The sequence below is a fragment of the Python bivittatus genome, unplaced genomic scaffold (assembly GCF_059951505.1).
Source record: "Python bivittatus isolate LINGU-HERP-01145 unplaced genomic scaffold, Pbiv_v1 ctg000810_np1212, whole genome shotgun sequence".
NCBI classification, from domain to species: Eukaryota; Metazoa; Chordata; class Lepidosauria; order Squamata; family Pythonidae; genus Python; species Python bivittatus.
In genome coordinates, this window is record NW_028277111.1 from 4,483,375 (window position 1) to 4,507,572 (window position 24,198).

At 45.4% G+C, this 24,198-nt stretch overlaps 1 protein-coding gene across 1 annotated transcript in view; it reads left to right on the forward strand.

Annotated features, from left to right (window-relative positions):
• The first annotated feature begins 1,327 nt into the window (after positions 1-1,327).
• The window catches only part of LOC103048567 (alpha-2-macroglobulin-like), a 51,424-nt gene continuing 28,553 nt past the window's right edge, over positions 1,328-24,198 (forward strand). Inside the window, exons 1-13 of the mRNA XM_025174969.2 lie at positions 1,328-1,534; positions 3,569-3,752; positions 4,700-4,865; positions 9,288-9,340; positions 9,834-9,854; positions 10,877-11,045; positions 12,566-12,650; positions 13,865-13,982; positions 14,982-15,096; positions 15,805-15,914; positions 17,072-17,233; positions 18,482-18,703; positions 23,582-23,645. Coding sequence (XP_025030737.1) covers positions 1,380-1,534; positions 3,569-3,752; positions 4,700-4,865; positions 9,288-9,340; positions 9,834-9,854; positions 10,877-11,045; positions 12,566-12,650; positions 13,865-13,982; positions 14,982-15,096; positions 15,805-15,914; positions 17,072-17,233; positions 18,482-18,703; positions 23,582-23,645 — 1,624 coding nt within the window. The 5' untranslated portion in view covers positions 1,328-1,379. The remainder of the gene's footprint in view (positions 1,535-3,568; positions 3,753-4,699; positions 4,866-9,287; positions 9,341-9,833; positions 9,855-10,876; positions 11,046-12,565; positions 12,651-13,864; positions 13,983-14,981; positions 15,097-15,804; positions 15,915-17,071; positions 17,234-18,481; positions 18,704-23,581; positions 23,646-24,198) is intronic.

Consider the following 24,198-nt stretch of genomic DNA (forward strand, 5'->3'; position numbering starts at 1 on the left):
CCGCCGGGCGAGATCATCTGCCATCATGGGGTGAGGTATCATCAGTATGATGATACGCAGCTATACATCTCCATCCCTGGTGAAGTAAGTGATGCCGTGGCCACCCTTTCACAGTGCCTGGAGGCTGTAAGGGTCTAGATGGGGAACAACAGGCTTCGGCTGAACCCTGGTAAGACGGAGTGGCTGTGGGTTAATGGCTCCTCTGTTCCTGGGATTTTGTCATCTTTGGTGCTGGATGGGGTGGGGCTGCCCCAGACAGAGCCAGTGCATAATCTGGGGGTCCTCCTAGACTCACGGCTCCTGCTTGAAGAGCAGGTGGCAGCCATGGCAAGGAGGGCCTTTGCACAACTTCGGATTGTGCATCAGTTACGCCCTTTCCTGGATCGGGATGCCCTTCGAACAGTCACTCACGCCCTTGTTATCTCCCAGATAGACTACTGCAATGCGCTCTACATGGGGCTACCCTTGAAGGGTATCCAGAAGCTTCAGCTGGTCCAGAACGCAGCCGCGCAAGCTATTTTTGGGGTCCGAAGAAGGACCCATATAACACCATTGCTCTGCGAGCTGCATTGGGTGCCAGTTTGCTTCCGGGTCCAATTCAAGGTGTTGGTTATCACCTTTAAAGCCCTACATGGCATGGGACCAGGTTATCTAAGGGACTGCCTCTCCCCTATGACTTCAACCTGTCCCACCCGATTGCACAGAGAGGGCATGCTTCGGACCCCCTCAGTGAAAGAACTTTGACTGGCGGGGTCCAGAAGGTGGGCCTTCTCTGCAGTAGCCCCTGCTCTTTGGAACATCCTGCCCCCGGAGGTGCGATTAGCCCCCACACTCCTGGCCTTCCGTAAGGCTTTGAAGACCTGGTTCTGCCACCTTGCCTGGGGTGGGGTGAGAATACCTCAAGCATGGGGATGGCTAGCCCCATAGAGTCCTTCTGCCTTCATCCTCAGATTTTTCATCCTCTTGGTCTCTCCTTCTTTTTAGTAATGTTTTAAATTAAGGTTTTATGTATTTATATATTTTATGTTTTAATGTTTGCTGTGAATCGCCCAGAGTTCCCCCATTGGGAAAATTGGTTGAAAAATGTAATAATTTTTTTAAAAAAATCCGCTTCTGGGCCACACTGAACCCATTTCAAGAGCTTTGTAATTGCCACCTCTCTGCTGTTCCTCTGAGCTTCCTGTTTCTGTTCCCCCCAATCATTGATTCACGTTCCTAAAATGCATCACTGGTCCTTTAATCAAAGGCCATGCAAGTGCCTACAAAGTCTGATAAATAAAAGTCGTGTGTCAACATAATCCCAGCTGCCAGCTCTTACCTCTTCTGCCTTGCACACTGTTTGCAGAGAGGTGGTATAAGCAGTCAGCGACCGGTAGCAGATGAGGGGACAGCCCAGCGTCTTCAGCTTGACTTTGCAGCCAGCCGCTCTCTTCAGTATTATGGGGAAAAGTTGGCAACCAAGAGAAGACATCTTTCTCCTCCTTCTACTGTGTCTCCTTCCTGGGAACATAGCAGCTGTTCCTACCCCCAAACCGTAAGCTGCCCTTTGCAGGCTTCCTCCTTTTCTGCCTCCTTCTGCTCCTGAAAAATGTAGGCTTTAAACTCCACTTTGTTTTATTTTTAAACTAAGCATCCTTCAGTCTGGGATTTGCAAATGGAAACTTAAGGCGGAGTGACGCTGCAGAGAAACTGCGGGGAGAGGAGAGCTTTTGAAAAAATATGTTTCTGGAAGACTGGTTGTCTCTCTGGCTTTGGACCCTGAGGTGGGGACATAAGGTGGTGTGATAGCAACTCGGGTTTGGCAGATTGCTGACTTCTTTATTTAACTGGGAAGAGACCCATAGAATGCAATAGGGCCTTGAAGCAAAATGTATAAGATAAAATACTGGACAAGCCCAGAGTCCTTCCTTGAAAATGGAAGGATCACCTATGCAACATGTATGCAGTGTGTATTTCAAAGATAGTAGTTTCCTTTGTACACCCCATCTATTAATTTTGTCTTCCTTCCTTCCTTCCTTCCTTCCTTCCTTCCTTCCTTCCTTCCTTCCTTCCTTCCTTCCTTCCTTCCTTCCTTCCTTCCTTCCTTCCTTCCTTCCTTCCTTCCCACTTGATAAAGACAAATTAGGTTTTCTAGGAGCATAAATGAGAATACAGTCTGGACTTTTGGGAAGACCTGACAAATTGGTGATTGGCAGACAAACAGGCGCATCCTTCCATTTTAGAAGTATTGAGAAGGAAGGGATCCTTGAGGTCATCCAGTCCATTCCCTGGTTCAGGACAGGAATTCAGATTAGAGCATTCCAGACATTCTGTCTAAGCATGGTCTGAAAACATCCAGTGAAAGGGAGCTGAGCATTTCTCTAGGAAATTGGTTCCACTTCCTATTTTTAGAAAGTAGTTTCTAGTATCCAGTTGGAATCTGCCTCCCTGGAAGTTAAACTCATTATTTCTAAATGAGAGAAAAGATTCCTGTCAGGAATTTGAAGGTACTCTCATCTGTCCTGGTTAGTCTTCATTTTTCAAGGCTAAAAATACCCAGTTCCAAATGGCATCTGCCTGTTTTGGCTTTATTACAATGCTGGCTAATATTTAATTTTGTATCTTTCAGGGGAGATAATGTTTATGTTTTGATCTTGCTGGGTATCCTATCATGAGACTGAATTCTATTACCTGTCCCTTTGAAATTCATTTGATTGCAGTTTCCTAATTTCCTTCAATGCATATTATTTCTCCTAAGTCCTTGGATTTTCTTGTGAGCTTCTCTGGGTGGTTGCTGTTAACAATTTCAGCGACTGTTTTGATTCAAGGACTTACCCTAGCTAGTTGAATCTGTCTTGCATTTTGTTTCCTTCTGGATCTATATAACAGACCACCTGGCCTGTCCCCTTGGGACTGTGTGAGAACTGTCCCAGCCTTTCATGTCCCCTGCATTACAGCCCCTTTCCACTTAGCCACTAAACATTGCACAAGGAATAAAGTCCAAAGTACCAGCTACACCAGGCTAGAAAATGCACCTACTGTGACAAAAGGAAGAAAATTCATTTTCAGGGAGACATTATTTGACCCAGAATCTCTTCTAATTCAACAGGTTGTCAGGCTCTGGGGCAAGATAAGACCCCACCGAGCCTATTTGTCTTGGGCCAGTATTATCAACAGTGTGAACACAAAGCATTCTTTCAGACTGCCCTGTCTCTTGATGGGATACTGGGTCCCTCCTCAACATGAGAGGAAACTCTACACTTGCTTCGGCATTCTCTTGCTACGCCTATGATCTCTGGGGCTTTGGTCATGTGGTTGCACCCACCACCTTGACTTTTTTGACCCCCCTGCAGATGATCCTGTCAGCTGGGTGGGGCCTCACATGCATTGACAGTGGTTCTGGATGATTTAGGGAAAGAACAAATGGTGTGATAACCCAGAAGGCCAATATTTACTCCCATAACTCTGTGATGATTGTTTTAAAGAGATGATAGTTATCGATCTCCACCGAGGCAGGCCCAAATCTCAGGACACCCACCCCACCTGCTCCACACGGCCCCTGATCACAGTCCTTGCCCCTCTTTTCAAGGCAATATGTAGTGTTGGTGCCCGAAACAATCCAGATGGGGACCTCTGAGACGTTCTGTGTCCAGATGAGCCATCTGACGGAAGCAATGACCTTGGCTGTCTCTCTGGAATACGGGACCCGAAACTGGAATCTGAAGCAAGAAATGGTGACTGAGAAAGATGTCTTTCAATGTGCTCCTTTCCAGGTGCGACTCTCTCTCTTGCAAGATGTGTTTCCAATCCTAACCTACATTGTTGGACAGTTAAATCCAGGGCCCTCTGAATTACATAATGTCACAGAATTTATTATCCGTGAATAAAGAAAAACTATTTCTTTTTTTTTTTCTTCCAGCTGGGAAGAAGCCTGGAAGAAGTACAGCTTGGATGTTTTTTAAAAGCATGATTACTTAACCAGTGCGAGTTTTCATAGGAAATTTCCTAAGCCCCGTTCTGAAAAAATACATTTGGGCTAAGCTAGATGCTACAGTAACTGGGGGCTCATGAAAAGTTTTGTCAATTCTCCTTCTGAACATGCTGGAAATGCTACTTGCCCCCTTCACAATGTCTGGATGTGGGGCAAGTGGGCTTAGCAAATCTCAGCTGAGCTCTGGGTGTTGCTACGAGGGGGAGGGCAATGTGTCACTGGAAAGAGACAAACAGGGGTGCAGCTGGGGCAGTGAAAGAACACGGCTTTGCGAGTCCAAGGTCACAGATTCAAGCCTTGCTGACTGCAAGCCAGAAAAACCCAGTGGTGAATTTGTTCACATATTTTTTAAAGAGAAAAAGCATTTTATTTATGTATCTATACCTATATTCTAAAAATACCTGTCATTCTTCAAAATGCAGCTGCCAGACTACTGTGTTAATTCTTGAGTCAAACTTGCACTTTTCTTGGCAAGTGGTCTGCTAGAACCTTCCCCTGGGTTAGATTTTCATCTTCCCAGTTTAGGTTCCAGTTCTGGGATTCCCCAGTGGTCTCCCATCCAAGAACTAATCAGGTCTGAACTTTTAACTTTTAACTTTTTTTTTTTTTTGAGACCAGCCAAGATCAGCTGCTGGAACAGAATCCAAATCCATTGATTGCCCTTATCCACCTGGGTTTGGGCATTTCAACCTTTCAAATCATTTGCTTTGATCCCTTTTCATCCTGCAGATTCCCAGGGGGAACAACATTTTATCCCCACCGGAAGCCATTCTCACTGTGATAGCAAGAGGGTTGACCCAGGCTTTCTGGAGCCGGAAAAATGTGCAGGTTAAGAAACCAGAGAATCTGCTCTTTGTCCAAACCGACAAACTAATCTACAGAGCAGAACAGCAAGGTAAGGGACAGCTCCAGTGGGAAACTCGCTCCTTAAATTCCTGCTTTTCTAACCCTTTCGAAGCTTTGTCTCTCCTGATAAATCCAGGAATTCATTCACTGCTCGCCTGCCACCTCTGTGTGAGAAACCAGAAGCTGGGTGCCTTGCTGCACTTCTTCGTTTTTTCCCTCCTCCCTCCCTCCCTCCCTCCCTCTCCTACTTCTATTCTTTATTAGTTTGTGTTAGTGCTTATGTTCTTTGTAAAACTTTTAATGACATTTATGGAAAAAAAATGCTGGTGGGGCAAAGTAATTATATATCAATGCATGCAGTGCAGAAGAGCTTTATCCAGTGCAGCCTTCTTATGACCACAAAAGGTAGCAGAAAATGTTGGAAAACGATTGTGGGTAATTTCCAGTTTAGTTTGCACCCACCCTCCACCCTCCACCCTCCAGGACAATCCCTATGTCCAGATCAGCACAAGCATGTACATCCCGCTCAGTTACCCACAATATCCGGGTATCCCTTGGAAAAGAAAGACAGCTAATAAGATTATATGCTGTCCTGGGATTTTGAATCATGCCATTTGTAACAATAACAATAGCAATAATAATAACAACTCATATTGCTTTGAGTGGCTCTGGAAAGTGCTGTGCTGTCAAGTCCACAAAGTCCCAATTTAGAAGAATTCTCGTGACACCAGGCCTGGTTCAGAAAAATGCTCCTTTATTGGTTGGTACATGCAGCTTGAACCAAAGCACTGCTAAAACTAAAGCCTGTGTAAAGTTCCCTCTACTTACCCCCCCCCCCCCCCAGCTACATTGGTGCCAAACTCCTTTCTCACAGACTGGTGGCCTTCTGCATTCCTCCCATTGATAACACAGTTCTTCCCAGCCTTCAGACTACCACCGGTTTTGTCTGCATTCAGGTCTTGCTGTAAATTCCCATATCAGTGTGAGCGCCTCTCCATCTCATAGCAATAACTCAAACACAACTATAAACTACCATCCCTGCTCCCCCCCTCCGATACAAATGGCAGAATCAAATCAATCAAACACCCATTGACTGCTATAGCTTTTTAAAATGACATTTGATTGATGCAGGTTCTGACATACAACCCCCTCAAAAAGGACTTTCTTCATCTCGTTGATGTGGAAGCCTGGAAAATAATAGGTTCAGGTTATATATATATATTACATTTTTTTAAAAAGTATTTTACTAAGGTTTGTCTGGATAATGTTTATAAAATTCTGAGAGCAAGTCAGGTGCTTTAACATGTTTCTTTGAGACCCATTCAGCAAAAGATTTAGGGAAATGTTTCCAATGCACTAAATACTGAATGTCCCCTCTATGTTTTCTAGAGTCCAATATCTCCCGGACCTCAAAGTGCTGTTCTCCTTCAACCAAAATTGGGTTTGGGTTAGGCACTGCTGGTCTCCACTTATCAGATTCCTTGTATGGTTTCAAAAGATCACTGTGAAAAACAGGATTAATCTTTCTTAGAGTTTTTGGGAGCTTTAAGCGTACTGAAACAGGATTTATAGCTTTTTCCACTTCAAAAGGCCCTACATACTTATAGCCAAGTTTTTTTACATGTTTGATATGATTTTAGATTCTTAGTAGATAACCAGACTTTCTCCCCCACTTTCCAAGGTTCATGTGGGGCTCTCTTTTTATCTGCTTGTTTTTTATAGCTTTCTCTTGCTTTTGCAATTGCTTCTTCTGTAATTGGCCACAATTGTCTTATTTTGTTCCCCCATTCATCAACTGCTTTAACTCCTTCTTTTCATGAGGCAGTTCAGGTATAAGTACAAAGTCTTGTCCTGATACAATTTTGAAAGGGGACAGGCCTGTACTATCATGTACAGCATTATTGTAAGCCACTTCTGCATAAGGTAATAGGTCCACCCAATTGTCCTGTTGATAGTTTATAAAACATCTTAGATATTGTTCCAACCCTGATGCCTCTCCTCCGTCACTCCGTCTGTTTGGGGATGAAACGAAGAGCTCATTGCTTATTAGGACCCTAACAGTTTTAAAAATGCTCTCCAAAATTTTGAAGCAAACTGGACCCCCCGTCGCTGATCACTCTTTCAGGACAACCGTGCAATTTGTATATGTGTTGAATAAACAATTCAGCCAGTTCAGATGCTGAGGGCATGGCTTTGCAAGGGATGAAGTGTGTTTGTTTGGTGAATAGATCAGTCACAGTCCAAATTACAGTCTTTTTTCTGCGCTCTGGCAGATCCACAATAAAGTCCATTGCAATCTCCTTCCAAGGTCTGGAAGGGCTTGCTACTGGCTGTAACAAACCTCATGGCTTCCCCCCCTGCCTTTTGGCTATAGCACAGACAGGACAGGTGTTTACATAATCAGCAACATCTTTTCTTAAGGAGGGCCACCAAAATTGCCTGCGTAGTAGATGTAACGTTTTGACAAATCCAAAATGCCCTGCTGTTTTATCATCATGGCCTCTTTGAAGTACCTGCTTATGAGCCTCTTGAGGTACGTAGAGTCTATCTGCTTTCCACCATGCTCCCTCCTTCTGGGTTAGTAATTCTTTATTTTTCTGGAACCATTCATCCTTTTCCAGGAAACTATTTAAGTCCTTAAGTAAGTCTGACTCAGTGAGAGGCTTTGTAACTTTACTCTGTGATCTGGTGACTGCTGCTGCCATCTCTGACTCCCTCCGTGTAGGGATTATAGCTGATATCACTTTCTCTCTCTGGCTATTGTATTGAGGCAGTCTCGAGAGACATCTGCCAAAAAATTCTTTCCCCCAGGAAGGCACTTTAAGGTGAAATTAAATCGGCTGAAAAATTGTGCCCATCTTATTTGTTTAGGAGACAATTTCCTGGGTGATTTTAAAGCCTCTAAGTTCTTATGATCTGTCCAAACTTCAAATGGCTTTTCCGCCCCTTCTAGCAGGTGTCTTCAATTCATTAATGCCCATTTTACAGCGAAAACCTCCTTTTCCCACACCTCCTCTCAGTTTCAGAAAACTTTCTGGATAAGTAAGCACAAGGTCTTAATACTCCTCCCTCATCTTTTTGCAGCAGGACTGCCCCCATGGCCACATCTGAAGCATCTGCTTGAATTACAAAAGGCATTGTAGGATCTGGGTGCTTCAGAATGGGTTCAACTGTAAATAACGCTTTGAGGCTTTCAAACGCCTCCTGACAGTCTTTTGTCCAATTTAAGGTAGCCCCTGGTTTTTTTTCTTCTACAGTGTTCTTGTCTTTAGTTTTTAACAAGTCTGTTAAAGGCAATGCTACTTGGGCAAAATTTGGAATAAATTGTCTGTAAAAGTTTGCAAAACCCAGAAAACTTTGCAGCTGTCTCCTTGTTTTGGGTGCCTCCCAGGCTTTTGATGAATAGCTAGAGATATGGAGATAATTATGTATGTATGTATGTATGTATGTATGTATGTATGTATGTATGAAATGTATATGCCACCCATCTCCCCCAGAGGGTGACTCTGGGCAGCTCACAATTAAAATAAAACCCCCAAACAGTGAAAAATATAAATACCCACATTAATTTAGTTAGAAAGTCCAATTACATATAAAAAGACCGTATACGTAAAAAGACTAATAATGTTCATTCTCACACATTGTTCATGTTTCTCTCTGGTTTTGTCTGTGTGGCATCTTCCAATGTGGACAGTTAACTGTTTCTGAGCTTTGCTGATGTTTAATAAATAAGCCTCAAACTATATTTTTGCCGGCTGATCTGAATGGTGGATGGGTGTGCTTGCTCTGATGTGCGTGTGGGCAAACTATGTAGACTGGAAATGACCCGTGATCATTTTTCAACACCATCTCCAAAGTGGAGTGGAGCTGTGATATGCGTAATCCCGTGTCTGCCAACTTCTTCAAGGTAAGGAATAATCATTGTCCTGCTCTGGTCAGCAATGGCCGATCTGCCTAGAATACTGTGTCCAATTCTGGACCCTGCATTTCAGCAAGGAACGTTGACAAACCAGAGTGGGCCCAGAGAAGGGCGACCAAGGATGATGAGGAAGAAAAGATCTGTGAGAAATGATTGGAGGCACTGGGCACGCTCTTCAGCTTGGAGAGGAGGAGAATATGGGTGATCTGATGGTGGTCTTCATGCATCTGAAGGGCTGTTAGGGGCCCAGTTTTGGGGGTCTTTCTGGAAGACATGAAACAATGGGTGTAAATGTCAAAAAAGTAGATTTAAGTTGGGCACCAGAAAAAATGTCCTAATGGAGTTTAAGAATGGCCTCGGGAGGTGGTGGGCACTCCTTTGATGGAGTGTTTAGACCGAAGCTAGATGGGCACCTATCAGGAGTGCTGCGGTGCTGCATTCCTGCACAGGGCAGGGCGTTGGGCTAGATCATCTCCAAGATCCCTTCTGTGTTTTAATGTTTCTATACTCAGTGGCTCCTGTTCCCATGTACTCTCCCTCTACCTTTTGCAGTTCAGTTTCGCATCGTCTGTATGGATGAAGGTTTCAATCCTGTGAAGGAGAAGGTAAATTCTGTGGGATATCAAGACAGTCAGACATGGGGGCGTTTGGCATCTCCACGCCAAAATGTTCCATTCACATCCTCCCAGGGGAATTGTAGACACCCACATACACACACATACAACATTCAACCCACTGAGTGCAGAGACACTCTTGGGTGAAAACTAGTGAAGACTCATGGGTTAGGTTAAAGTGTTGGATTAGTACAGGGTGGTCCGGGTTCGAATCACCCTTAGCCATGAAAGCCGGCTGGGTGACGGGGCACTCTCAACCCAACCAACCTGACAGGGTGGTTGTTATGAGGGAAAATTCTAAGAGTGTGCACGGCCTTTAGTCCCTAGAGGAAAGACAGGATACAAATAAATAAACATAGAAATGATAATGCAACGATAAAGAATCTCCCATGACCTTTTTCTTCTCTCTCTCTTTTTCTCTATCCTCTTTTTCATTCCTTGCTGTCTCTGATTTTTCTGTTTTGTTTTGGTTTTGTCTCCATAGATTCCAGTTGTTTACATCCAGGTATGTGCTGAAAGGCCACAGCAGGTTCCAGCATTATGGCTGATTGGATCTCATTAATCTTCCGATAGGAGGCCACCAGGAAATCTGAGGGCTACAGGCTCTTGGGAAGTCCAAATGGCAAATTGTTGCCCAGAAAATGATACAAGGCGATCCCTCGGCGGCAAGGGAGAGAGAGATCTTATTTTTTAAGTAGCTAATGTCGAGTCCCGTTCCACTTCTGTAAGAATGTGGCTGTTTCACATAGTCACAAGAAGTAGCAGAAATTAGCGCTGCCAAGAAGTGAGAGGTACTTTACCCTTGGCCAGGCCTGTACCTGTCTTCTTGACCAGGAATTGGGCTGAATGAGAGCCCTCCCCTTGCATTTGGTCACAGAAACAGCGCCATCAATAAAGTAAATCAACTAAAAATATGAATCAACTTCCTGCACAAAGTAGTTCATGGAAAACAAGATTAGTGCTGGCATACCTGGGCTGCATTTACTCGAGGTGCCCACTACATGGCAGCAGAATGGAGATATACCCAGTCGGTGAACACTTTCCTGCCATCTAGTGGTCCTCTGGAGTAATGCAGTCCAGATCTGGTAACCCTAATCAAAAGACTTGCTTTGTTTCACTACTTTGCTTCTTAAATTAGTTGCTTTAGAGTTGTTAAACTACTCAAGGAACCATCTCCCAGCCTCCCCCAGCTTGTACCATCTGAGCTTGATCCTCCATTTGCCCAGTGGTAGAGCCTTCTTGCTAATACCTAAAGCTATCATCTCCAACCTGGGGCCCTCCAGAAAATTAGGAAGTAGAATTCCCCGAATTTCCAGCCAATGCAACAACTGGTCCTGCTGGGTGCAGGTTCTGGGAGCTTAATCCCAACCCATCTGGCGGGCATCTGGAAGGTTGTCACACACCATACCCTGCTAATAGTACTTGGAGAATGGGATAGGATTACATCATCTGGGTCACAAGCCATTGATTCTAGAACAATTCTGGGTTATGAACAGACTTTGGGACTTGTTATCTTGCTCTTTCCAGGACTCCAAAAACAACCGGGTGTTCCAATGGAGAGATGTGGAGATTCCAATGGGCATAACCCAGCTTTCCTATCCTCTGTCTTCCGATCCCCCCTTGGGCACCTACCAAGTGGTGGTAGAGAAAGACTCCAAGAAGGTCGCTGAATACAGCTTCGATGTGGACGAATATGGTAAGAAGGAGAGATCCTGTTTGCCCTGGATGAACGTCAGTTAAGGCTACCAGGTCTGATCTGCAAAAATCTGGACAACTGTGAGATGATAGAGAAGAATTGCTGCCCTCTAGTGGTCATGCAGATTTTTTGCAGTGCAAGCTTGGCAGCTCTCCTTACCCTTTCTGCCACCTGGTGGTCATTCAGACATTTGCACCCAGAGCTGATAAACCATACTGCGTCTAAAATGACCACTGAGCTCTGAAATTGGGATCTTCTGCCCTTCAAGATAAACAGTAATTTTCTCTAAGCATCCATTGGAAAGAATACTTAATTCAGACTCTTGCACTAAGCTGGGAGCTGGCCCCAGGATCTCCTTCCAATTTGGGCATTCTAATAAAAAGAATCATTGTTGAACCCTCCTCCCAGAAACACTACGACCCTGTCTAGCAATTAAAATGAAAAATGTGAGGCATTGCATCCAGCCACTTTGATTTTCATGATATTTATCATGAATGTTTTAATTGGTTGCATGTCTTCATTGGGCTCCTATAGACTGCTGTGAGTCTTTCTTGATTTGGCCATTTACAAATAGAATAAATAAAAACAAATACATAAATAAAATTAGCTTTTGGATGTTCCAAATTATTCTGCATTGTTGAATTGGAGTTCGTTCAGTCCCTCTGAAGCTGCAACAGTTTAATCTGCACACTGAAGATTGAAGATTTAAATGCCTCTCCATGTTGAGGTGATAAAATTTTAAAAATAATTACTCCTAGAACATTTATATTTGGGATTGTTTTTAATGATGGGAAAAGCAGGACAGGAATGGTATAAAGGAAATAAGAAAGATGTATTTGGTAATGAGGATTAGCAAGCCAGAGACCTCACAATGCTGTTTATCCAGTTCAATTCTGAGACTGAGTTTCTCCAACAAATTTAACATCAATTTGCTAACTGAGCTAAGTTAACCCATTTCCTGCATTTAGAGAATACAAACTACCAGCTAATCAAATAGAGACCACAAACTAATCTGGAGTGTCTATGGCAGGAGGGGCACAAAAGTCAAGATGGTGGCTGGGACAGTGTGATCAAAGCCTCACCCACTTTTAGGGTGTCTGTGATACACATAAAAAAGGGGGAGATTCTCGCTCACACATTCCTGGTTGCCATCTTCACCTTTTTAACTACCCCCGTGAACACCCCTGAAACTAATCCAACTGGCTGAACTTCTACAAGACGTAAGCCACCAAAAACAACAAGGACAAATGACCTAAGGTGAAAGCCACATTTTTTAGCAGGTTGTCCAAACACAACTGTTAAATTTGTTCCAGCATAACATTTACTGTTTTTAATGCGGACGTTAATTCAATTTACATCTTACTTTTCCTTCGGGACCCCAAGATAGCAAGGAAGTCCTGGTCCGTCTAATTCCTCCCACCCCCATAACCCTCAAGGAGGGTCACAGGAGAAAACTGAAAAGTTTGTTCTTCCACAAGGTTCAGCCCGTGATTTCTTTCCCTTCCCTTTCCTCTTTCTAGTTTTGCCTAAATTTGAGGTTTTGGTAAAGGCCCCCAAGCTCATCTCAGTTCTAGCTAAGAAAATAGAAGTCAGCGTGTGTGGCAGGTAAGTGATGCTTATCTACACTCCTTTTCACATTGTGAGCAGGGAGTGCAGGATTTTCCTGGCTCGACTGCTGAAGGAAGGGAGGACGAAAAGTCTACTCACGTTTGGGTGCTGCTCACTTCTTGGTAACTTCATGCCCTTGTAGTTTTCTTGACAGAGGCATGGCAGTGACTTTACATTGCTTTCTTCTGGGAGTGTCATATTTAATTTCCTGGCCTGGGATCTCTTGGTGGCCTCCTGCCCAAATACTGGACAGGCTAAATCCTGCTGAGGCTCAGAAATCAGCCAAGTTTGGTTTTGCATTGCCAGCTTGCAGAGCATAGGCAGAAATGCACGATAGTGATGAGGACAATAATTTTCTTCCTTCTGAAGGAAACCAGAGCAATGCACAAAAGAACAATAAAAACGTCTTTCATAAGAAATAATGAGATAAAATAAATCTTAATAAATAAATATCGATGAATCTGGTGAGCTAGAAATTAGAACCATAATAAGCAGAATTCACTTTAAGGCAGTCTAGACCTAGTCGGGTTGTTATTGTGAAAGGCTGGGTGAACGAGGACATCTTCCAGGGTCATTTCAACCAAGACAGAATAAATAAGTGAAAAATATCCTGGCTGGAAGATTTGCTCTGGAATAGCATCTGCAAACTGCCTGGAGTCCATCTGGCCTGAGATGGTGGAGAAATGGCAAAAATAAACTAAACTAATAAATAGAATAAAATGATACTGTGTCATATAAGATGAAATAAAATCATTTAAAAAATAAATAAATGATACGGGACGTCATAAAAATGAGAAAGAATGATGAAAGAAAGAAAGAAAAATAAGAAATGTGATACAAAATAAATATTGTTTCTAATGCCTTCGAAAGAAAACAACATGGAAGGTCAAAGCAATGCAAAGCCAAGCCAGAGTTATATGTATGGGATCGGCAGCTATATAAATTAGAATACTAAATAAAAAAATATCCTTGTGGCTTCCAGTGAATCAGTGCTTCTCAACCTCGGCGACTTTGAGATGCGGGGACTTCAACTCCCAGAATTCCCCAGCCAGCATGGCTGGCTGGGGAATTCTGGAAGTTGAAGTCCCCGCATCTCAAAGTCGCCGAGGTTGAGAAACACTGCGGATGCTGCAGGTCCCGTTGGTGGTCTTTCTCTACGCAATCATCTCCCTACCTGTGATTTTCTCAACAGTGGTTTGTTCTGACTGCAGGTACACCTATGAGAAACCTGTGCCCGGCCTGGTGAAGATGAGTCTTTGCCGGCATCACTACCAACTTGATTTCCAGTGTTACAGTAATACAACTCTGTGTAAAGAATTTGACGGTGAGGTAAGGGATGTGGAGATCTTTGGACCTACCATTTAGGCCTATTTTTAAACCTATTTTTTTACTATTTTTAAAATGGGGATTATAGTGCCCTTATCTTGCTTCACTCCAACAAACAATAGGGAGGGTGATCCTTCAGACAACTGAGAACTCAGGTTGAAAATAATCGATGCTCGCATGATTGACACGGTATTGAAAGCATTAGCAAAAAGGGGACATCGCTTTCTTTAACCCTCTTCCCCCACTTCCAAAACGGTATTTATTTCCATTAAAATGGCTCTGCAATCTGTATAGGGCTAAAACTCTCATTGTGTGTATCTTTTTGTCTGTTTGTCATCTCAAGTTAACCCAAACGGTGCATTATGCCGGAAGAATTTTTCAACCTAAAATCCCTTAATTTAAAGAATGCATGAAAATCTGGGACCCATTACTCCTGTGGAATTGAAATTTCCACAGTGTTCACACTAGTTTTATTTACAAAGTTGTGGCCATTGTAGCATCCCCGCGGTCACACGATCATGATTTCCGACGCCCCCTGCCAGCTTCCCACCAGCAAAGTCAATGGGGAAGTCGGCCAGAAGTCGGAAGTCGCTCCCAGCTCTCACTTTTTTTTGCCTGCCCGTGGTCATTCTGTTTCTCTGTTTAGGTAAGTAAATAGTGACTTATTATTGAAGTTCGTTTGCCACTACAATTATTTTTCTATTTGTGATGTGTACTCTTCTTAGATGATCACAGGACCGTCCAGCATTGGGGTAAAAAAAAATATGGCCAGCCTAAAATTTAATGTTCACATCAGCCCGCACTACCTTTCTCTCAAAGGATGACTCAGCGGGTCACAGGGTTGTCTAGTCTTCTCTTCAATTCCTTGTTCTCTTTGAACAAGGGAGTTGGTTTCCAACCCATTTGGAAGGCATCAGCCTGAAGTAGGTGCCTTCCTGGAGAAGGAATGCGGTACTATTTGCAAAGGGTCACGGGCTGTTCTTTCTTGGTTGCGGCACACAGGCAGATGGGAACGGCTGCTTCTCCAAGGTGGTGGACATGGAGGAGTTCCACCTGATGTGGCTTGGCTACCTGATGAGCATAGTTGTAGAAGGCAAGATCACAGAGGAAGGCACAGGTAATCCTCATGAAACAAAAGCACAAGGACCAGAAAAGATCATAGCGTGGAGCTGGGACATTGCATCTTAGCTAGTGGGATGGAGCTAGGCCAGTGGCAAAGAGGAGCCACCAGTCGGAAGGGCCCCTGGAGATTATTGGCTGGGGGGCTCATTCGGGAAATTTGGAGCATGCTGTGGGCACTGTCACCGACTGGCTGCCAGGATGGCCCACAACCAGACCTGAAACTCCCATTTCCAGCAAGGCAGGCTTGGGAGACTGGCGGGGAGGGAACCAAGCATTTAAGTCTAAGGCAGTGGTGGCATCTGAGTTATAAATGAGAAAACTATTTTCTGTTCCAGCTCCCATTTCACAGAAGGTGAACGGATGAGGTTCAAGGGGAAAAAAAGATCAGCTGGACAAAGCACTTGTAAAAATCAGTCTGAGACACACCAGCTAAATGTGCTACCCCGTAAAGGGCTACCAAATGCCAATTCAAGCCAATGAAAGGGGTTATGCTATAGAAATCTGCACACGGGGGATCCTGGGGATCATCTAATCCAACCCCTTGTCCGAAGCAGAAATCCAGAGGCGCAATGGGGATGACCGTCAAGACAGTCGGGCTTAGGGGCACCCCAGAGAGGAGCCCCCCTCCCCCAAAGGCAGAGTCTGGGAAACGGGAGGGGAAGCGATGAAGCAGCCTCCCGCAGAGAGTGCTTCTCTTCAACAGGGGTGGAGTTCAGCGGCACGGAATCCATTGAGATCACATCCACGATCAGCAAGATTACCTTTGAAAATGCAGACCATTACTATAAAGCTGGGATTCCCTATGTTGTGAAGGTGAGAGAGGAGCCGTGGTTTCTCTGGGAAGCTTGATTTGAAACCATTCCTGCTACACCTCACAGTAGGTGGATGGAAGGGCTCGGCTGTATGTATCAGCCCAGCCAGCCCCTCCCGTCTGCTGAAATGCCATTTCTTCATCCCAGCAGCTGCTGGCCAGTTGCTCTGAGCCAGAATGATGGAAGGAAGGAAGGAAGGAAGGAAGGAAGGAAGGAAGGAAGGAAGGAAGGAAGGAAGGAAGGAAGGAAGGGGAAAAGGAGGAGAGAGGAAGGGAGGGAGGGAGGAGGAAAAGGAAGGGAGGAACGAAGGGAGGGAGGGAGGGAGGGAGGGAGGAAAAGAAGGAGGGAAGGAAGGGAGGGAGGGAGGAAAAGGAAGGAAGGGGGAGGGAGGGGGAGGGAAGGAAGGAAGGAAGGGGGAGGGAGGGAGGGAGGAGGGGAAGGAAGGAAGGAAGGAAGGAAGGAAGGAAGGAAGGAAGGAAGGAAGGAAGGAAGGAAGGAAGGAAGGAAGGAAGGTTGGTTGGTTACAGGCTGGGACCTGGTCCAAGGTAGGAATCCTCCAGCCTTTCTTCATTAACAGGATCACTAAGCAGGGGTGTCCATGGGAGTGATGGTGGTAGGGTCAAAAAAGTCAAGATGGCAGCCACCACTGCACAAAGCCCCAATGCCCCTAAAAGTGGGGGAGGGCTTTGCATAGTGACAGCTGCTATCTTGACTTTTTATGAGTCACCCGCTGGGGGAGATGGGCAGCATACAAATTTAATAAACAAACAAACAAACAAGTAAGTAAATAAATAAATAATCCCCACAGATGCTCTGCTTTGAAGCTTCTGAAGCCCTTTTTTCCTGGAATGTTTGCACTATAGTTAAGAGTCCATTTATCAAATCAACCTGCAATGGCGTCTCTCAGCGCCTACTTGCTTGTGCTTAGAAATACCCCACTTCCTTTCTCGGCCACAGCACAAAACCTTACTCCTGGGTTCTCATCCCTACTCTAGTCCCCACTTTTTCACAGAGTTGTAGTTGTGGGAAAAATTAGGAGGGGGTAATGGGTCTTCCGGCTTGTGTCCCGGAAAGAAAGGCAGGATACAAATTGAGTTCATAAATACCAAAATATTCAGCCGCAAACAATGGGATAAACGTTGGGTTTTCAACGTGCAGGTGAAGCTGGTAGACAGCACCAACTTGCCGATCAGCAACGAAACGGTGAAGTTGTTGGAAACATCAAGGAATCTGCAGCTGAGCCAAGTGACGGATGCCCAGGGGCTGGCCCAATTTTCCATAGACACCACCAATTTCAAATATGTTTTTTTGAATCTTCAGGTTAGTCTCCTGGATTCCTGAGACTGTATTTGATGAGATACCAGCTCTCTAAAAGTGAAAAGAAATAGCTCATGAGAAGCGGCAAATACTTGGGGGGGGGGGGATCTCTCTTCTTTTCCTCATGTATCATGCATGTTATCCTTTGATAACATGCATGAAGTTTTGCATGTTAATGATAACATAATTTAACATAATGACATGCATGAAGTTTTGCATGTTATCCTTTGAAAAGTCACCTTTGCGATCACTCCCCAGCCCCTCCATGGGCACAGCCATGTCATTTCCATAGCAGAAAAGGTCCCTGGGTCTTGGTTCCCAGATGTGTTTTCAACTTCCCAACCTAGCCCACAGACTTGGGGATTTCTTCATGGTCTCCTAGCCAAGGATGGAACAGAACTGACCCTGGTCAGATCTAGAACGGCCCCATGGAAAAAAGAGGTGCAAGTGATTTGTTTCCCTCCCCAAAAGCTGGATTTTGGGTCCTTCACTGCTTAAGTGGGTTGGTGGTGGTGGTGGGGAGGTAAGTGTAGAGCTGGTGGGGGGGAACTTCTCTAGTTTAGGCAAAGTGTGCAAGCAGTGTGATAGGGAGCTGGGAAAACACGGGCAGGAAAAGTGACAATGGGCAAAAGGAGATGGGTGTGCAGGTGAACCTCGCTGTAGATCTGCTCAAGGGAGAAGAAGAGGCAAGCATTATGACCCACATATGGTCCATGGATAATGGCTTTCCTTTAAGCCTGGGCTGGGGGCTTTCTAAGCCAACCCCCCCCTTCCCTGCAGAGTGTTTTGCCATGTGCCAGGACTCTTGCACAGTTGAGTCTTCACAGCCTGTTTTAATCTCCACGTGACAGAAATGCCAGGAATATTCCATTCCATGGGGTGGGGGGGAGTGTTCCTCTCTGACCCACCTGGCTTTGGAGTAGAATTACAGTCTGATAGACCAGCAGTCAAACGCCAGTCGGGGTATCTGCAGAGGGGTCCAAAAAGTCACCAGGGCAGCCCCCACTGTGCAAAGTCCTGCCCCCTTTTCCATGCAATGCAATTGAGAAAATCAGCTTGTGGGCTGCAGCCATGTCACCAAAGCCCACTCCTTCTTTTGTGCATAAAAGGATAAAGAAGTGGGACAGGGCTTCAAGCACACAGCCATAGCCCCACTCTTGACTTTTTTGATCATCCTTGCGGGTGAAAGGTTCTCAGCCAGCCTCATGTCTGAAAATCTGTGCTTTTCCTCCCCATCCCCCACAACCCCAGGCTACATCTAAAGCCAGTCCTTGGTGTGGTCCTCACTGGGCTACACCCAGTCACAGTTCGGCATTCCACATAGTATCCCCGATGTACTCTCCAAGCCAAAGTTATCTACATATCGAGCCTGGGTCGGAGAAGTTAAGTTGTGGCCACCGTGAGCCGGTTCAGGTGCAATACATCCTTAACCGAGGTGACACGCAGGAGGACGAGATTGTCTTCTATTATGTGGTAAGTCTTCACATGGTGGCTGCATTCATGCAGCATGTTTACCTTGTTCTGCTAAACAACATTTCTCCAACACGCACCAGACCACAACATGAACATACTCTGGTGATCTCCCTTTGGCACTCTGCTCCCAGTGTTGCCTTTAATCGCCCTCGGTCCTTGAGTGAGTCCAGTTTAAGACCCTCTTAATCGTACCCTTGTTAGAGTGAGTGTATCTGGGCAAGCAAATCTCCCAGTTGTGCTTTTTTGGGGGTGTAAGTGAATTTTCATTCTTGCTGCTTGGACAATTCCCTACAGTTTTCTCCGTAACATTTTCAGAAGAGGTTTGTCCTTGTCTTCTTAGAATCACAGAATCACAGAAGCATAGGGTTGGAAGGGACTTGGAGGTCTTCTAGTCCAACCCCCTGCCCAAGGGAGGAGTCCTCATACCATCTCGGATGAATGGTTGTCCAATCTTTTCTTGAAAACCTCCAGTGATGGCGCACCCACAACTCTGGAGGCCAGCTGTTCCACTGCTTAATAGTTCTCGCTGTTCTCAGTTCTTCCTAGAGTTGTGAGAGAGGGACTGGCCCACAGTCTCCCAGTTGGCTTCATACCCAAGGCAGGACTAGAACTCATGGTTTCCGGGTTTGTGGGCTGGTATTTTTTACCCCTACACCAAATGTCAGCAACAGACCCACAGTTATGCTTCTGTGTTTTCTGCTATCTTGTGGTCATCCCAGTTAAACTGTGTTCTAGTAGTGTTTCCCCCTGTTCTTCTCCCACTGTCCAAGGTTGCCTTAAAAGTATTGTATTTGTGCTCAAGGTGCATAAAATCTATTATTTTATTTATTTATTTAATGTATATGCCAGCCATCTCCCCCAGAGGGTGACTCTGGGCGGCTCACAATTAAAATCAAACTTTAAAAACAGTAAAAATATAAATATCCACATTACATTGCCTAAAAAATAATACTACAGTATATAAAAAGGCTATATACATAAAAAGACTATATAATTCAAGATGACCGGGGGGGGGGGGAAATCAATTACTCCACCAGCCAATTCTAACAATGCGAGCCCCCATCAGGCCCCCAGGCCATCTGGCATAGCCACGATATCCTGTTGGGACGACTCAGGGAATTGGGGATGGGGAGCATGGTTCTGTGCTGGTTCACCTCCTTTCTTTGGGGCTGGTCCCAGTTGGTGCTGATAGGGAGCGAGAGGTCCCATCCTCGGCCCCCCCCTCTGTGGGGGGCCGCAGGGTTCGGTTCTCTCTCCACTCCTTTTCAACATCTACATGAAACCGCTGGGCGAGATCATCCGTCACCATGGGATGAGATATCATCAGTATGCATGCATACAGCCTAACAGCCCAGAGGACACACTCACCTCCTGAGCCCCCTTTTTTGCACCCTCAGAGCCATAGGCACTTGATTGAAGCTGCAATGATGCCAACATGCAATTCAAGCTGCTGGTTATCACCTTTAGAGCCCTGCACGGCACAGAACCAGGCTACTTGCAGGACCATCTCTCTCCAAGGGTTTCCACCCATCCCACAAGATCCCACAGGGCCAGCATGCTTCCAGGTCCTCTCTATCAAACAGTGTCATCTGGGGGGGACCAAGGGAATGTGACTTCTCTGTTGCAGGGCTTGCCCTACGGAACAGCTATCCTTTGAGATCCAGGAGGCCCTGACCTTCTTGGCCTTCTGGAAGGCTGTGAAGACCTGGGCCAACGATGTTTGTTGGGCCCAATATAGGTGCGGTTGTGCTGGCTGGTTGTTATGGTGCCTTGGTCAATTTATTATAGTTGTGCTTTGTGGGTTTTTTTTTTAATGTATTTTTTGTGGTTGTTCGTGAGCCACCCAGGGTTACGTACTTGAGATGGGCAGCCAGGTAAATTTTCTAAATAAATAAAATAAAATGACATCATGTGTACATCATGTAACACCATTGTGCAAATATGAAATTCACATCATTTGCTCAATGACACCTTGATGCCCGAAATGTCATGTAACACCCCTCGCTGCTGTTGGAGAACAGTTCCTGAGCACTCTTCTCCCTTCTCAGTCATCGATGTGATGAGGTTTAGGTCTGTCCCTCTACTCAATCAGAACACAATTTGTGAAGTCTCCAGTTCCTTTACTAAGAGTCTGCAGAATCTCAACACATTTGACAATGTTGCCTTGGGCAAGACCGTGACCATACACACAAGCAAGCTTTTATCCTCTTTTCACACAAAGAGTTACAGGTGGCACAATGAATTATTCCACATGTGGTCATTTTCTAACTAATCTGGAAGCTCCCTGCTTATAGCTTATCTTGCGCAAGTGTAACGAAGTATCTGTAATGCCGTGGCAGCATACAGTGGATAACAATGGACATTTTCAGGTATCTACAGCTTTGGTAAAGCCAGTGGTTTTCGAAGACTGAGACCTTTTCCTGGAAGAGGGGAATTTGTGTTAACAAGCCCCTTCCACTGCTAAATGTGACATTTCAGCTCCTCAGTTCTTTGGGGCTGCCCTAGTTACATACTTCAGAACAGTTACTTTAGCCACATCTTGCACATGATAACGAAAGTACTTGTAGTAACTATAGATGTTACTACAAGTGTAGTAACATCATGGAAGCTGTCTTACTTCTTTATTCCATACACCCCTTACACCATCTCCAGCGGACACCCATGCACACTCAGAACAGCCTCTGGATGTGCAGACTTCAAATCCCAGAACTCTTAGCAATGACCATTGCTGGCTGGGGAATTCTGGGAGCTGAAACATCTGAAGCAGGGTGAAGCTGCAGAAGGCCACCAGTGGGCATCCTGCCCTTTCAACCTGAACATTTCTGGCATTTCTTAGATGACTTTTTGTTGCACAGTCATTCCTGCTGGCTACCTCAAATCAGACAAACCAGCAAATATTCATGGAATTTTCACTTCAGAATACCCATTATAGGCAGTCCTCGCTTAGCGACCACGATTGGGACTGGCAACTCCATCGCTAAGCAATATAGTCACTAAGCAAAACATCACATGATCACAACAAACGTATGTCACTTCCCATATTGGTTAGGTTGGGTGGGTTTTGTAGTACTGCTGACATGGATTCTTTCACTAGTTCTGGGCAAATGGATGTAAAGAGTGCTGTGACATCAAATGAGACCATAATTTCATCTTCATCTATTTTTAGGTCTCTGATTTTCTAGAAGCACTGTAGTGGGGAGTTGATAGAATATTTGCTCCCCTCTGTGAGATCTTGAAGCTTTTTTGTCAGTTCTTTTGCTATGCTGTATGTTAGGGTCCCTGGTAACGATACCGTTGGTTGGAGAGGTATGTCAGGCTTGTTTATTTTGGAGTGTCCATAGAAGCATGGGGGGATGGGTGCCCTGCTTTTCATCCACCATTGTTCTTCTTTTGTGATCTGGCCTTTCTTGGTTAGGTCTTTAAGGGTTCTTGATCAGGTGGTCCAGTTTCTGCATTGGGTTGGTGTTTACTGGGATGGAGGTTTCTTTGTCCTCCAGTAATTCTTTGGCTTGTTGTATTGTACTGGGCTGCTCTGTCCTCTGCTTTGAGCTGATGCTGATACTATGTTCTTCTTGTAAGGAATGCCCATTCGTCAAGAGAAACTCCCGTGACACATGTGGTTCTCAAAAGAGGTTTACTCAAGCGTAACGCAAGAGTTACAAACAAAGCCAGGACTGGCTTGGCACATTTTGTTGTACAATTTATAACTCTCCCCTTCCCGCGTTTCACCCCATCGTCATGTTACATACTACGGATTATCGATACCCCAATAATCCCCCTTAATGTTCCAAATGGCAGGTTCAGCCAGTATCCCATTGTCCCTCGATTGCCTGCCCCTCCGGCGTGGGCTTGTTTCCTCGGGGTCCTTTCAGTTGCATGCCACACCGGGGTTTGCTTGATCGCACAGTGATTTCCTTTCCGCGGCTCGCGGCTTCATTCTTTGTCTCGTGCGCGCTGCTCATCAGGGTGGATACAAAACTTCCACTCTGCGGTTTCCTTGTTAAGCGGGCGTAGGTGGCCAATCAATTAGCCACGGCTCGCACTTCCTCTTTCTCCCCGGCTAGTGCACGGGCAGTAGAATTGGCTCAGTGTGGCTGGCCGGGCTTCCTAGCAGTGCCGTGCCGGCTGAACCTGACACTTCTGATCTGTGGTATGATGGTCTGGCTTATGTTTTCTTGGATCTCTGTGGCAAGTCCTGTGGTTTTAAATGCTGCTTCTAGGGCTGCATCAGAATTTTAGCTGATTAGCATCATCCATGTTACAGTTGAGGCCTTTCTGGAGGATACTGTGTTCTGCGATGGATAGCGGGCGGCTGGACATGTTGACTACCCATTCGGGTTCAGGTACCTCTTTGTTTCTGGGGTTTAGCTTGAGCAGTTTGGAGTTTCGTTTTCCTTTTTTCAGCTTGTCTTAGGGATGTAGTCTTGATGGTGGTTGTCAGCCTTTTAGGGTGTTCTGGGGTCACGGTTTGTTCCAGTTGCTCCTTGAGGTTGTCTGTGGTGTGCAAGTATTTGTTGGGTCTGAGGTGAGCATCCATGATCATCAGCCATATCACTTTTCAACAGCTTCGTTGAGCTATTTTCCATCCAGCCGTGCAGTTTATTGGAGGTTTGTGACACTGATGGTTTTAATTGTCGCTTGATGTGCTGCAGATAGTTATTTCTGTCATGGGTGAATTCTTATTTATTGTTTTAACCTTACACACTTTCCAGAAGGTGAAACTAGACAATCTTTTCCAGCTCTACAATTCTGGGATTCTATATGTCCAGTGTGTAAGCCAGTGCTTAGAGTTGCAAATCAATCAATCAGTCAATCAATCAATTAATCAGTTTAACCAAGCCCTAGCCTATCTAGCAGGAATTTCTTCTTTCCATGCAGGTGATGGCTAAGGGGAACATCATACGAGCAGGGAAACATGTGGAGCGGGTGGAACAGGGAAAAGGTAAATGCTTCCCCCCAACTTCCACTCCCCCCCAACGCCTGGCAAAAAGCTTCCCAGATGTTCCCCAAGGGCTGGGGATGGGGTATGTCAATCTGCAGAGGCTCCAGTTCTCCCTTGCTGAATGCCAGATACCCCTTGCCCATCTGTAAAGTCTCTCTTTCTTTTCCCACTTGCAACTGGGTTCGCTATATCCCATGTCACACTGGCAGGGAAGGGAAGGTGGGCATACACAGCCATCCCTGCCATTGGGCAGAGGGAAGGGATGGTCTCAAGCAGCGGGAACAAGGGATAGGAACAGGCCATTTCTCCCAAATCTCTGCAGCAGCTTTCTTCATCCTGAGTTTTGGCTGTGCGGCACAGTGATGTCTCTTTGCAACTGGCAGGCTGCCCTGTTGCCTACTACCTATTTCCTCTGAGACGGGCCCTTCTTGGAGACTCGGAGAGGCTTGGGGGCTCAGCCTCTCGTAGCTGCAGCCTGGCACGTGTGCTTGGTTTTGCTTCTGAGGATAATGAATGCACGCAAGGCAGAAGGATGAAGGAGAGGGAGTGGGTG